Source organism: Vanessa cardui, chromosome 25 (assembly GCF_905220365.1).
Source record: "Vanessa cardui chromosome 25, ilVanCard2.1, whole genome shotgun sequence".
Lineage (NCBI taxonomy): Eukaryota > Metazoa > Arthropoda > Insecta > Lepidoptera > Nymphalidae > Vanessa > Vanessa cardui.
In genome coordinates this window covers 6,222,498-6,235,855 of record NC_061147.1, presented here as the reverse complement: position 1 = coordinate 6,235,855, position 13,358 = coordinate 6,222,498, and the positions used below count along the sequence as shown (strand labels likewise).

At 40.3% G+C, this 13,358-nt stretch overlaps 1 protein-coding gene across 2 annotated transcripts in view; it reads right to left on the bottom strand.

The window, feature by feature from the left end:
- Positions 1-13,358, bottom strand: part of LOC124540475 (dihydropyrimidinase) — a 71,711-nt gene that overhangs the window by 2,555 nt on the left and 55,798 nt on the right. For both annotated transcript variants that reach the window (XM_047118079.1, XM_047118077.1), the window contains exons 3-10: positions 12,283-12,467; positions 11,630-11,706; positions 8,104-8,301; positions 7,647-7,793; positions 7,213-7,339; positions 5,824-5,929; positions 4,688-4,836; positions 3,487-3,674 (exon numbers count right to left, since the gene is read on the bottom strand). In XM_047118079.1, the coding sequence (XP_046974035.1) occupies positions 3,487-3,674; positions 4,688-4,836; positions 5,824-5,929; positions 7,213-7,339; positions 7,647-7,793; positions 8,104-8,301; positions 11,630-11,706; positions 12,283-12,467 (1,177 nt within the window). The remainder of the gene's footprint in view (positions 1-3,486; positions 3,675-4,687; positions 4,837-5,823; positions 5,930-7,212; positions 7,340-7,646; positions 7,794-8,103; positions 8,302-11,629; positions 11,707-12,282; positions 12,468-13,358) is intronic.

The following is a 13,358-nucleotide window of genomic DNA, read 5'->3' as shown; positions in this document are numbered from 1 at the left end:
TGGCAAACGAGCAGGAGGCTCACCTGATGGAAAGTAACTACCACCGCCCATGGACATCTGCAACACCAGGGGATTGCAGGTGCGTTGCCGGCCTTTAAGAAAGGAGTACGCTCTTCTTTTGAAGGTTCCCATGTCGTATCGGTTCGGAAAAACCGTCGGCGGAAGCTGGTTCCACAAAGTGGTTGTGCGAGGCAGAAAATGTCTGAGAAATCGCGCTGTTGTGGATTTTCGGACATCAAGATGGTGCGGGTGAAACTTAGAATTTTGGCGAGATGTCCGAAGGTGAAATTCAGCATCCGGGATTAATCCGAACAATTCCTCGGAACATTCCCCGTGAAAAATTCGGTAGAAGATGCAGAGTGATCCAACATCTCTACGCAAAGCCAAAGAATCAAGGAGATCGGAAAGGGCTTGATCGTCGATAACTCGAGCCGCTCTACGTTGGATGCGGTCAAATGGAAGTAGCTGGTACTGGGTACCAACCGCCCAGAGGTGAGAGCAATACTCCATATAAGGTCGAATTTGCGCCTTGTAAAGTTTTAGGCAATGGGCCGACGTGGAATACTGTCTCGCCTTGCTGAGCACACCGAGCTTTTTTGAAGCCAATTTTGCTTTGCCTTCCAATTGACCGCGGAACTAAACGAGGCTAGAAAATTCAACGCCAAGTATTCCGATACTACTCTCGGCGTTCTCAAATCGTGGAGATACGACAAATGGTGTTTTTTAGCGGTTATCGCGCAATCTTGCATCTTTTTGGGGTTGAAATGGACTTAATTTAGCCGGCCCCAGTTCGAAACTTCGTTTAACGAAGACTCGATTTCAGACAATATTAGCGCGGTCGGTGTATAAGGAGTCAAAGGTACTGTCGTCTGCATAGCAATGAATGTTCCCGATTTGCAACAAATCATTGATATGCAGAAGAAACAGTGGATAGAACGCAGCCTTGTGGAACACCAGCATTGACGAATTCTAAGTCAGAGCATTCGACAACGAACTTGATGCTCCGATCTGCCAAAACGCTGTTAATCCAATTGCATAATTTCCCGGGAAGACCATAGGAAGGAAGCTTCGAAAGAAGCGCTTTGTGCCACACGCGATCGATGGCCTTCGCTATGTCCAAGCTGGCTGCTAATTCCTCACCCTTGCTCTCAACTGCTTCAGCCCGTCTATGAGTAAGGTAAACTAGAAGATCACCGGCCGACAGACTCCGACGGAAACCGTACTGGCGGTCGCTAATCAGCTGGTTCTCCTCTAGATACCGCAGGAGCTGGCAGTTAATAAGGGACTGTATTATCTTGGGAAGCAAGGTGATGGCTATAGGCCTATATTTGGACGGATCTGAGCGGTTGCCTTTTTAGGACCAAAGCAGTCTTCCAGGAGTTCGGGACGACGCCTAATGCGTAGGATTGCCGGAAAAGACGCGTTAAGACCGGTGCCAACTCGGGAGGACATGTCCGTAGCACTATTGGAGGGATGCCACTCGACTTGTGAATGTCCAAGGAAAAAAGTGCTTTGAGAACTGCACTTTACCGAAATTTTAACTCCAGCATCGTTGTATCACACAGCGGTGATCACTTTCCTTGGTCATCCAGAGTCGAGTTCGACTCGAAGAGAGAGCCTAAAAGATCGGCCTTTTTCCTTCGCGGTATGGGCCAATGACTACCCGTCCCTGTGCAGAGGTGGGAAGAAAGGCTAACAAAAATTAGCTAGGACAGCCTTCGCGACAGACCAGAACGCACGTGTTCCTGAAGGGAAGCGCACCAGTCTGTCGCCAATTCTGCCAATGTACTTCGACTTCGCCTGAGCAATCACGTTTTTGAAAGACCCAGAAGCAGAGTTATATTCTTTTCTGAATGTGCTTGTGTTTGCATTACGAGACGTTGATGCATTGGCCCAGTCTTGGTAGCGTTCCCATTTTCGGCTTGAAGCCATTTTACAGAAACGACCAAACCAGGGCTGGGACTTGCCACCAATGGGACCGCAGAGTATGGAATGAAAAAGTCCATACCCTACATCGGCGACAGAGTCAGCAACAACGGTCGGATCATCCATCGAGAAACAAACCCGCCCCCATGGGTAAGATGCAAAGAAGAACCGCATCCAACCCCAATCTGCTGAATTATAGTGCGACACGCGACAGCAGCCCGCGAAACGAGGTTGTGAGTACCGTGTTACCGGCACTGTACTCCGGACGAGACAGTGGTCCGACGAGCCCAGTGGGGGATCGATGGGAATCTGATAGCCATCTGGACGCGAAGTCAGCAGAAGGTCCAACAGGGAAGATGTATGATTCTCCTCGTCCGGTATTCGCGTTGGTTAGGTGACCACCTATGTCAAATCATATGCCAAAGCGAAGTTGAGAACAGATCTACCCCGCATGATCAGTGGTGCGTGATCCAAGCCACTTTGTATGATGGGCATTGAAATCGCGGATGGTCGTCGCAGTCTACGCGCAGCCAGATAATTGATAGGTCCTGCCCTTCAAGGCTGCCCAGGCGTCGAGAGCAGATATCATGTCTGACGTAAACGCAAAACAAAAGTATGCTCCAATTTGTACCCGGGGTAAGAGAGAAAAGACGTATAGGTAGGAGAAGATATCTGGATCTCGGTAAGAAAGAGCAAGGCCGGCTTCGCCGTCTCAAGGTAAAAGTGAACGGCATTCAAGTTGGAGTTGAGTCCCCTTATGTTGCAGAAGTCCACAGCGTGTATGGTAGAGGTTGCCTTATACCGCTTGCCCCGGACAGTAGTGAGCGCAAAATTGCCCCCCCCAGAATTAGGAGGGCAGCCTGGGCATCACTGCTCAGGTGTTGTACGTCCTAAGCATGGATGCCCAGAGAGGGATTCTCCACCGCAGTCGCTGATGGTACCCTCCTGAGGTAATATCACCAAATTCTGCATAACCATGTTTTGGGGGGAGAGCGATCGGGCCTCCGGAACTCTCACTTACCAGTCTTAGTGCTTTAAGTGAGAGAGTGGTACTTCCCCGGGCGTGCCGGCCCATTCGACTGCAACTGAGAGGTATGCAGTACGGCACTACCACTATAATTCTACCGTAATTGTTCGCAGAGCATATCACACTTGAGACTCAACGGGATAATTTGTTTTTATCAGATTTTGTGTTCAATAGTAACGGATTTACTTTTAAAGGAAACGGCCTGGTAGCGATCGTTTCATTCCTAAGCATGTCATCATCAATGAAGTTAAGTCGGGACGCAATCACAACCCGTAACCACGTAAACTTACTTTGGGATATCGTAATAATATCGTAGTATGACTGCTTTGTTTTTCCAATGGCATAGTCACGAGATTCTGTCCTCTGTCTTATCAGGTTACGGGAGTGTACGTGAGATTGGCGGCAATGAGGAGAATGGAATGAATGGAATGAATGGAATGAATGGAATGAAGGCGCACCTCGAAAATTGGCCGCAATGACCGAAATGGACGTGACGACATCCTGGAGCTTACGGGAGTAGTCAGGGTGGTTACCTCGAAGATGTTGAAGTCGGTGGCGTGGTGGTGCGTGCGCGCGGATATGGCGCGCTCGCGGCGCGGGTCCCACAGCGCCAGGTCGGCGTCGGCGCCCTCGCACACGCGGCCCTTGCGCGGCCACAGCCCGAACGCGCGCGCCGCAGCCGCGCTGCTCACAGCCACGAAGCGGCACGGGTCCATCGCGCCTGAGGACGGCCACTTGGTTACAGTACGGAGAGAGACTTTTTTTTTTTTTTTCCGATGGGGAATGCATTTACGCTGAGTCCGGGAGGACTCCGCGGGTTATGTGGGACTCGGCAAAAGGCCCCTACCCACTAAACCCCACCGGCGCTCCGTCTTCGCCTGACTGACAGGAGGCTGGGAATCCGGTTTGCATCCAGCCCCGAGTACGGAGAGAGCCTGTCACAACCTGTTCAACCTTCGCAATTCCAGCCCTTTTTTTTTTTTTTTATAAATATGAGACAACATCACATACATTACTCTGATCCCAATGTAAGTAGCTATAGCACTTGTGTTATGGACAATCAGAAGTAACGACGGTACCACAAACACTCAGACCCAAGACAATATAGAAAACTAATGGTAATCTACATCGACTCGGCCGGGAATCGAACCCGGAATTTCAGAGTGGCGTACCCATGAAAACCGGTGTATACACCACTCGACCATGGAGGTCGTCTTTGTAGCTCATTTTTCTAAACACCCATAATACTCTAATTTTAACTGACTAAGAATTTGCAATTTCTGTTACCAGTTTATGAAGGAATACATTAGTATTCTATGTATCTATTAAGATCAACAAATAAAATGGTAATGTTGTCTTAGATTTTCGCGATTATTACACATTGAAATAAAACTAGTTTTAACGGATTTGAATCGCGTATATTAACTACCCGTTACCACGAACGCTGTAAAGTGCTCGAAACGTCGGGATGATAAAAATAATTAATATACGCGATTCGAATCCGTTAAAACTAAATTTATTTCAAATAAAATGGTAGATTGATAGGTTTTAGGTGGACCATTTTTGCGCCACCATTTTAGAAGATTTTTCGGCATTCCACCATGGTATTCCGTTTTAGTCATAAAATGGTTTATGTGTTTGGCCGGACCAAATCATTCTTGTGTATTTTTAGATGATTTAGGAGTTCCTAAAATGATTCCGTCTTTCAAATTATATTCAATCAAATGCACATACCTGTGTTGACCGCTTTCTGCCAGAGAATAGCCATGCGATCTTCCACGCCATTAACGCCATTGGGTATCTTGCTGAAGTTGTCTTTCCCGAGTTCCTTGTCTTTCTCGTGGAAGGTGCAGTTGTCGCTGGCAACTATTTGCAAGTCGTCACTGGAAACATTATTATATCAATATAAATTGTAATGATATATCACTACAACAACAACAACAACAACAGCCTGTAAATTCTCTCTGCTGGGCTAAAGGCCTCCTCTCCCTTTGAGGAGAAGGTTTGGAACATATTCCACCACGCTGTTCCAATGCGGGTTGGTGGAATACACATGCGGCAGAATTTCTATGAAATTTGTCACATGCAGGTTTCCTCACGATGTTTCCTTCACCGCTGAGCACGAGATGAATTACAAAGACAAATTAAGCACATGAATCGGCGGTGCTTGCCTGGGTTTGAACCCGAGATCATCGGTTAAGATGCACGCGTTCTAACCACTGGGCCATGTCGACATATCACTAACACATTTCAAATTCGAGAACTTATGTTCGTTTTGATGTCTATATACATCATTGTGGTGTAATAATAATAACAATGTGATGGTTGTATTGAAGAGTATTGTGACTTAGCGAGAGTATTTTTGGATTGTATGTGCCGTTGTGTGGTGGTAAGAAATGTATGGTGGAGTGGTCGTTATTAGTATATCGTGGTGTGGTGGTAAATATTATGCATTGGTATGCCGTGGTAGCGAGTGGTGGCGAGTGACGTATTGTGGTGTGGTGGCGAGTGATGTATCGCGGTTGGGTGGTGAGTGGTGTATTGCGGTGGGATTGTGACTGCTATATTGCGGTATGGTGGGAAGTGATGTATCGAGATGGGGTGGCCAGTCGTAAATCGTGGTATGGTGACGTGTGGTGGTGAGTGGGGTACGGTGAGTGGGGTACGGTGATGTGGTGGCGAATGGAGTATCGAGGTGTGGTAGTGAGTGGAGTATCGCGGTGTGGTGACGTGTGGTGTATCGTTGAGTGGTGGTGAGGTACGGTGATGTGGTGGCGGTGTATCGTTGTGTGGTGGTGTGTGTGGTACGGTGAATGGGGTACTGTGATGTGGTGGCGAGTGGTGTATCGTGTCGTGTGGTGGGTACTGACTGCGCGAGCGCGTCGACGATGGCGGCGGGCGTGTCGGGCGAGCGCAGCGGCGGCGACAGCACGTGCGCGGCGGCGTGGCGGAAGCACGCGTTGCCGTAGTGCGAGCCTGCGGGACGGCGCATTAAACATATGCTTATAAGATGAATACGTACATATATTATTCTTTGATTACTTATATATCTAGATAAATTGTCAAAGTGAAAACGTATCAGAAAAAATACAACAACAAACAACAACAGCCTGTAAATTCCCACTGCTGGGCTAAAGGCCTCCTCTCCCTTTGAGGAGAAGGTTTGGAACATATACCACGCTGTTCCAATGCGGGTTGGTGGGATACACATGTGGCAGAATTTCTTTGAAATTTGTTACATGCAGGTTTCCTCACGATGTTTTCCTTCACCGCTGAGCATGAGATGAATTATAAAGACAAATTAAGCACATATATATAGTGGTGCCTGCCTGGGTTTGAACCCGCAATCATCGGTTAAGATGCTCGCGTTCTAACCACTGGGTCATTTCGACTCGGAAAAAATAGAAAGCATCATTTGTCCACCGTATGCACGAACACTATGAAACATTATGATGTTCAAATAGTGTCAAGCGTAGCTATCATGCACATCAAGGTAATAAACTAAGAGCTTATGTTTCTTGTACTCTTTAGACTATAGTTATTTTACCCCACTCATCCCTAAAAACCAAGTATTTATTTATACAAAGTCTGTTTATACAAGCCCAACAAAATAACTAGACAAACTACATCTATTTTTATGTCATTTTTTTATACTTCGAGGGAGGTATTTTTTAAGAATGAAGAAATTATTAAGATAGTGAACAGGACTTATCATCAAAAGTGGAATACAATTACTTTTTAATATATGTATTTATTGATATACATAATAAATCCACTTTAATAATTATTTAATAATCAATAAAACTATATCGTGTAGGGACTTAAACATTGTTATGTCTTCTTCTCTCTTATGTCAAACCAATGATGACTGAAAGAGAGAGATAACTGTGTAAGTAAAGACTCGCTACACTTGACTAGTCGTTAACTTATCAATAGTAAGAACTAGCGGGCATTGGTAATTTTTGTCACGGTGATTGTTTCGTCACTCTTGTGGAGTCCATGAATATATATGAAGGTGCGCGCACGTTACGACGTGACATTTGGGTGACATTTGTGTCTGCATCTGTACATATTCACGGATTTGACAAGAGTGGCGAAACAGTCACCGTGACAAAAGTTACCAGTGCAAGCTAGTTCTTACAGAGTAAAAGAAAATAATAATATATACATTTAAAAAAAAGGTTACAAGCAAAGGTGCGAAAATATTCTTCCAAAAATCCTTTTTGGTAAAATCTGTGTGGAGTAAATTTTGCACTTACCGTCAGTACCGATGGTAGCAGCCAGGGTTTCACCGAACAGAGGTTGCTTCTGCCTTGTCCGAGCGAGACGGAGAGCTTGGACAGCGCTCTTAGACATCACATGCACTATGTAGAGAGGAGCGTTCATCTGAAAAGTTTATCAAGATCAAACTTAGTTTCATTAAATATACAAACTTAAGATTTTTGGAAATTGCAATTTGTTTTGCTGACTGTACCAAAGTTTTCATTAGTGTGTGTGTTCATATTTTTTATCATACACAAATTACATTTTTCATACAAACATTTATACAAGTTGTTATCATTTTATCAGAAGAATTTTCTAATAATTGAATGTGAAACAATATAACTAATGCTAAATATTTTTTTTATCTCCACAGATGCGTTGTCCGTACCTTTTGTTTATCCATATTTAATTTTAATTTTCATAATTTTACCTGGTTAGCGATAACACAGGCTCTGTTGACAGCTTCTGCCTCCACCTCCTCGTCCCTGGACAAAGCGTGGCCCTCGGGTCCAGTCACTCCAGCAGCCAATAGCTTCTCGGTGTTGCGAGCGATTATACTGCCGTTTTCAGCGTGAATCTGAAATTGTCACGTTGATTTTAATAAAGGTCTTTCTAGGCACCAATTAAATATATAACATACATATAGATTATTTTACTTCACTTAATAGTTAAATGACGATTCAAAAGTGCTTGTAAAAGCCTACTTGAATAAAGTTTATTTTGATTTAATTTGAATTGAGTACGGTAGGTAAAAATACAGTACAGATACATGAAAATAAATTAAGATTAAATTGGCTTTTGAGAAAAATCGGAAAATTGTGTAATACATTAAATTATTAGTGGGTGTAATTATAAATCGGTATATATATTTCTTATTTTATACTTACGAGAGGCAAGGCCTTCAACTCGACACAAGTCTCCATAACCTGGCAGAGCTCGTAGTCATTCAGCATCCAGGCGTCCTTGTAAGCCATGAACATCTTGAACGAGTTGATGCCATGTTCAGTTACCAGCTGCTGCATTTCCTTCTTCACGGATGGCGACCACCACGTGACACCGACGTGGAGAGCGTAGTCACAGCACACCTGAAGAATGAAAGGTTTTAAGATGGTTACTATAAATACCCTGGAGAATGAAAGATGAAAGATTTGAAGATGGTCACCATAATACAGGCATTTTGAGAAACATTACCTATGTCACTGAGTAAATCACTGTTTCTAAGTGATATACAAAACAGTTTATTCCAAACTCGAAACTTACTATATTTAGCGATCGTGAAATAGGCTATTTAACTATGCGAAATATAAATGAAAAATGACGAAAAACGTTCCTGATTGACCGGGCTTATGATGAAGTCACTTTCTTGTAAACCTTGCTTTTGTACTATATGTACCACAGATTAAAATACAGCAAAGTGACATCACCGACCCCTTTGCAGCGCCATATTGTCCAAGTAGCGTTTTCGCGCGTTATTTAAATATGGAATTTTTAATATGATATTTTTCGGCTAATACGTACTAGAAATAAAAAAAAAAACAACTTTTACTGGGTTCCTTAACCTTTACTTAATAATATAAAAATGGATTTTAAAAACAGTCAAATAGCCTATTACTGGCAGTAAAAAAAAAGCATATCATACAGAAAGTCAATTGTAAAGAGCTCCCGAGTGAGATACCACTATAGTTCCACTGAGCACTGTAGAGCTGTGAAATCATTGTTACATACATTATATATGGGCAGATAGGTCACCTGATGGTAAGTGGTCGCCACCGTCTATAAACATTGAGCGCTGAAATATTAATCACACCTTCTTAGCATACTAAGATGTTATGTTTCTCGTGGTTGTAGTTAGCTGGCTTACCTACCCTTCAAACTCTAACATACCTGATCAGTGGGTGGTACCTATTTAAACAAGCTTGCACAGTTTTTTAATAAATGACGACCTCCGTGGTCGAGTGGTGTGGCCACCGGTTTTCATGGGTACGCCACTCTGAGGTCCCTGGTTCGATTCCCGGCCGAGTCAATGTAGATTATCATTAGTTTTCTATGTTGTCTTGGGTCTGGGTGTTTGTGGTACCGTCGTTACTTTGATTGTCCATAACACAAGTGCTTTAGCTTACTTACATTGGGATCAAAGTAATGTATGTGATGTTGTCTCATATTTATTTATTTATTTAAAATACCTTTTTTTATTTGGTGCCTGAAGATATCCTTATGACATTCCAAAAGTTCTAGAACGTTCTAGAACACCTTACTGTGTTGATCACAGTATTCTCATCATTATTATCATTTCGATTCATCATAATTCTATTTATTAAAGTTGAACTGCTTTACTTGATACAACAGTAACAGTTAAAAGCGGGTTCTTTTTAACGGTCAATAACAAAACTGTGTAATTAGTGAATAGACTTTCACTAATTTGAATAGTAATTATTTAGTTTAGGGAGATGGCATTTTAACACGAACATACAAAAGTACTAAAATTACAAGAAAAAGGGCCAGTTGGAAAACGGTATGCATTTTAATTAGATACATTTTAGTGATGTGGTTTTAAATTAGATAATTTAATTAAACTATACACTACTTTGTTTTAAGACGCGATAATCCAAATTATTACGTTGCATTTTTTTAGATATATTGAATTGTTGAGGCCCGCAGCTTTTTTCGTTTTAGGGGTTGATCGTCAAGTGTATCTGTTGACTTGCAGGCAGGATATATTAATTAAAATAATTGTATTTAGCTAACATGACTGTATTTTTAAATGTTAAAAAAGAGTAACTACTGAATTTCTTATTGGTTCTTCACTTAATTGTAAAATGACGATTCAAAAGTGCTTGTAAAAGCCTACTTGAATAAAGTTTTTTTTTTTTTTTTAAAGTGTAAAGTATACAGAGTAGTCTATGTCCTTCTTTGGAGATCAAACAACTTCATTCGAAATATCAAATTCGGTTCAGAATTAGGTCATAACAGATCAACAGTTACTTTTTCATGTATAATATTAGTATAGATATTGTAATTGAACTTATTACGGATATAGAGCCAGCGATAAAACGAAAAAATAAATAAAAAATAGAGATGTTTTTAGTAATATACAGTCGTAAATACTATTTATAAAAGTTTGAGAATAATTTAATGATAGGTATAAAAATCGCAGGTGAGTTTAATAATAGTTTAATAATATAAGTAACAAAAATTCAAATAATGTTATATAAAACCGATCATATTTAATAGTAACAAAGGAATGGGGGTAATAGGTCACCAAGACAGAACGCTTTTCCTTATGCACCGATTTTAACCAGTTCACTCTGGTTGAAGCCTCCTCACCGAAATCAATATTCATTATGTTACAAAGAAAACTCAGAAATGTTTTTATTAATTTAACTAAAGTCAAAATCATATACAAGTAAAACCGCATGATAATGCATGTATGTTGGAAAATGTTTATTTTTTGGGTCTTGACCAGACTATTAGCCAGTCAACACCCTTTCAAGATAAATCTTGTTTCAAAACGACAAGACGTCGAAGTCAGAAGATGTCTTTCGGCACCCTACTGAATTGAAACAACCCAACGATAGCGCGATTCAAGTTACACCCAACGCCATCTATGAACAGCGGGTACGAACTAAAATCTACTGGCTGAAATATTTCATGTTATAAACGGAGTAAGATGTCTTATATAAGTATGTTCTATAAGTATTTCTTTTTCAATGTTTTTTCAAATATAGAATGTGAAAAAATGTTTTTTTTTTTTTAGTTATAAAACATTGATTTTTTTAAAAAAACGTAAAATTAAATTCTCTAGATGATGATGAGTATTGTGTAAGTATTAAATTGATTTTCAAACGTTTTATTGTGTAGTTATATTAATTACAATGTTAGCTATTGATGTCAAATTTAACTACTGCGTACCTTTTCGTGATTTTCCGTTATCCATTTCAAATCGGTGACAGCTTTCAATTTATCTTGTAAAGTGAATTTTGATACTATTGACAATGTGTGAATTATAATTAAAGTAGTTCAACAAACAACGCGTTCTTTGTAACCTGAGATCCTCACCCGGAAAACATTTTCAGTATTTTAATTTGTACTATTACTTGGTAATGTTTTATGTTTGCCTCTCTGGTAACAGCTACTCTTCAGTATTCTACCGCCAAACAGCAATACTTAGGTTTAAGGGACATAACATCTCAGCTTCCAAAGTTGGTGGCGCATTGGCAATGTATGGTTAATATTTCATACAGCTGCCATGTCTATGACGATGATGATCGAACAAATGTTGATTCCTCATTAACTGTGCATGGTTGAAAATCTACCTCGATTTACATGAGCAGTATGGAGAGACATTATCAGGCAGGAACATTACTACATGAAAGTACTACGAAATATCTCCAATCGAGATAAATGCTACTGTACCTTATTATCAGCTTTCTGCCGCCAGTGGTTATATGCTTCCACCAAGGACTGTCCTTTTTCGGGTAGCACAAAGTCAACTGAAAGATACAAACATTCATGTAAGAAACCTATTAAAATGTTGTTAATACTAAACATTAAAATTGCATTTGAATATTAAATATTAATACCGTAAGACGATTTTTGTCCCAATGATAATGACTGATATATAAATTCGGTTATGATCTCATTTTGAAGAGCTCTAGCTACAGATGGGCACATATATAAAGAGGGTTCTTGATTGCAATTTACTACATTGTTTTTTAAAGATTTAATATTAGAGAGCGGAAAAAAGATAATGGTTGGTTAGAGAGCGACTACGGCTCATAAAAAAATTAAAATCTTAAAGAGAATTGTCATAAAGAAACTCCAATTATTTTTATAAACGCAAAGTTTCGCGGGAGACCACAATATGTGTACCACAATTTGGCATTTATTAGATGTAATAAAAAAACGGGGCAGCGTTTCTGAGACGTTATATTATTAGGAACAGTTAATTCACTATAAGTGTTTATATACGAAATTTGAAAAGTTATTATGGTGGCCAGGTAAGAAAAATATATAAATGTTTTTGAAGGCAGACCTATGCAATTCAATATTTATAAAAGGTCACTTACTGATAGTGGTGGTCCCACCAGCGACGGCAGCACGAGTACCCTTGTAGAAGTCGTCAGCAGTCTTCGCTCCCATCATCTCCAGTTCGAAGTGGGTGTGAGGATCGACACCACCGGGCATCACTAGCAAGCCGGTGGCGTCGATGGTGCGGGTGCCACCAGGAATTATGAGGTTGCGTCCCACTTGCCTGAATAACAAAAATATTTGTATTAAATACCTTCTATGTACTTCATACACGAAAAGAAACTGTATAATACTTGAATCGAGAAAGGTTATCTCTACCAAAAGCATTATATGACTGACTACAAAATCTATTAAAATATGATTGGGAAAGGAAGTCTTTATATTGGTCTGTTTGCCTGTCTGATACGCACATCAACATATCAACTACAGAACCTAGAATTTGAAGAATGAATTTGGCCAAGCTTGAACCAAAAGAACATAGGTTTGTTTGTTTTAAGCAAACAACCGATCGAAGCGCTTAAAGTATTAGAATATATTTTAAAAAGTAAAAATTGGATTTTAACACCGCCATTGAAATCCCAAACAAATTCATCGTAGGTCATGTTTTGAGAGCCCTTAATTAAAATTGGGACAGTTCAGAATACTTTCCCATAAAGCCAATAAATGTCATGACTTTAAAATGAAATTAAAAATATATATAGCATTTTATCACAATTTGATTTTCAATAGATAACTTTAAAATACTTTAAACTTTCAATATTACATGAAAACAGATCTACATGTCAGGTACGATGTATTGTGTCTTGTCGAGAAAAAAGGCAACGTTAAAATATGCTTAATGCTTAAAACAAGCATAGACAATATTAGTTAAATGAAACATGATTTAAGATCCCGTAGAGAAATATATGAGATGAGAAGAAAATAGGGATGATTATTTTTCTAAAGTTTTGATACCATTATATGTATCTTCAAAGGATCTGGTTAAAACGATGAAACTGATCAAAACCGTAAAGTCTTATAGCATTAAAAAAATATTTATTAATAGCAATAGAGCCAATAAAATGCCGCTGACTCAACATGATTTTATTTACGACACAAAACAATTTAATTTACC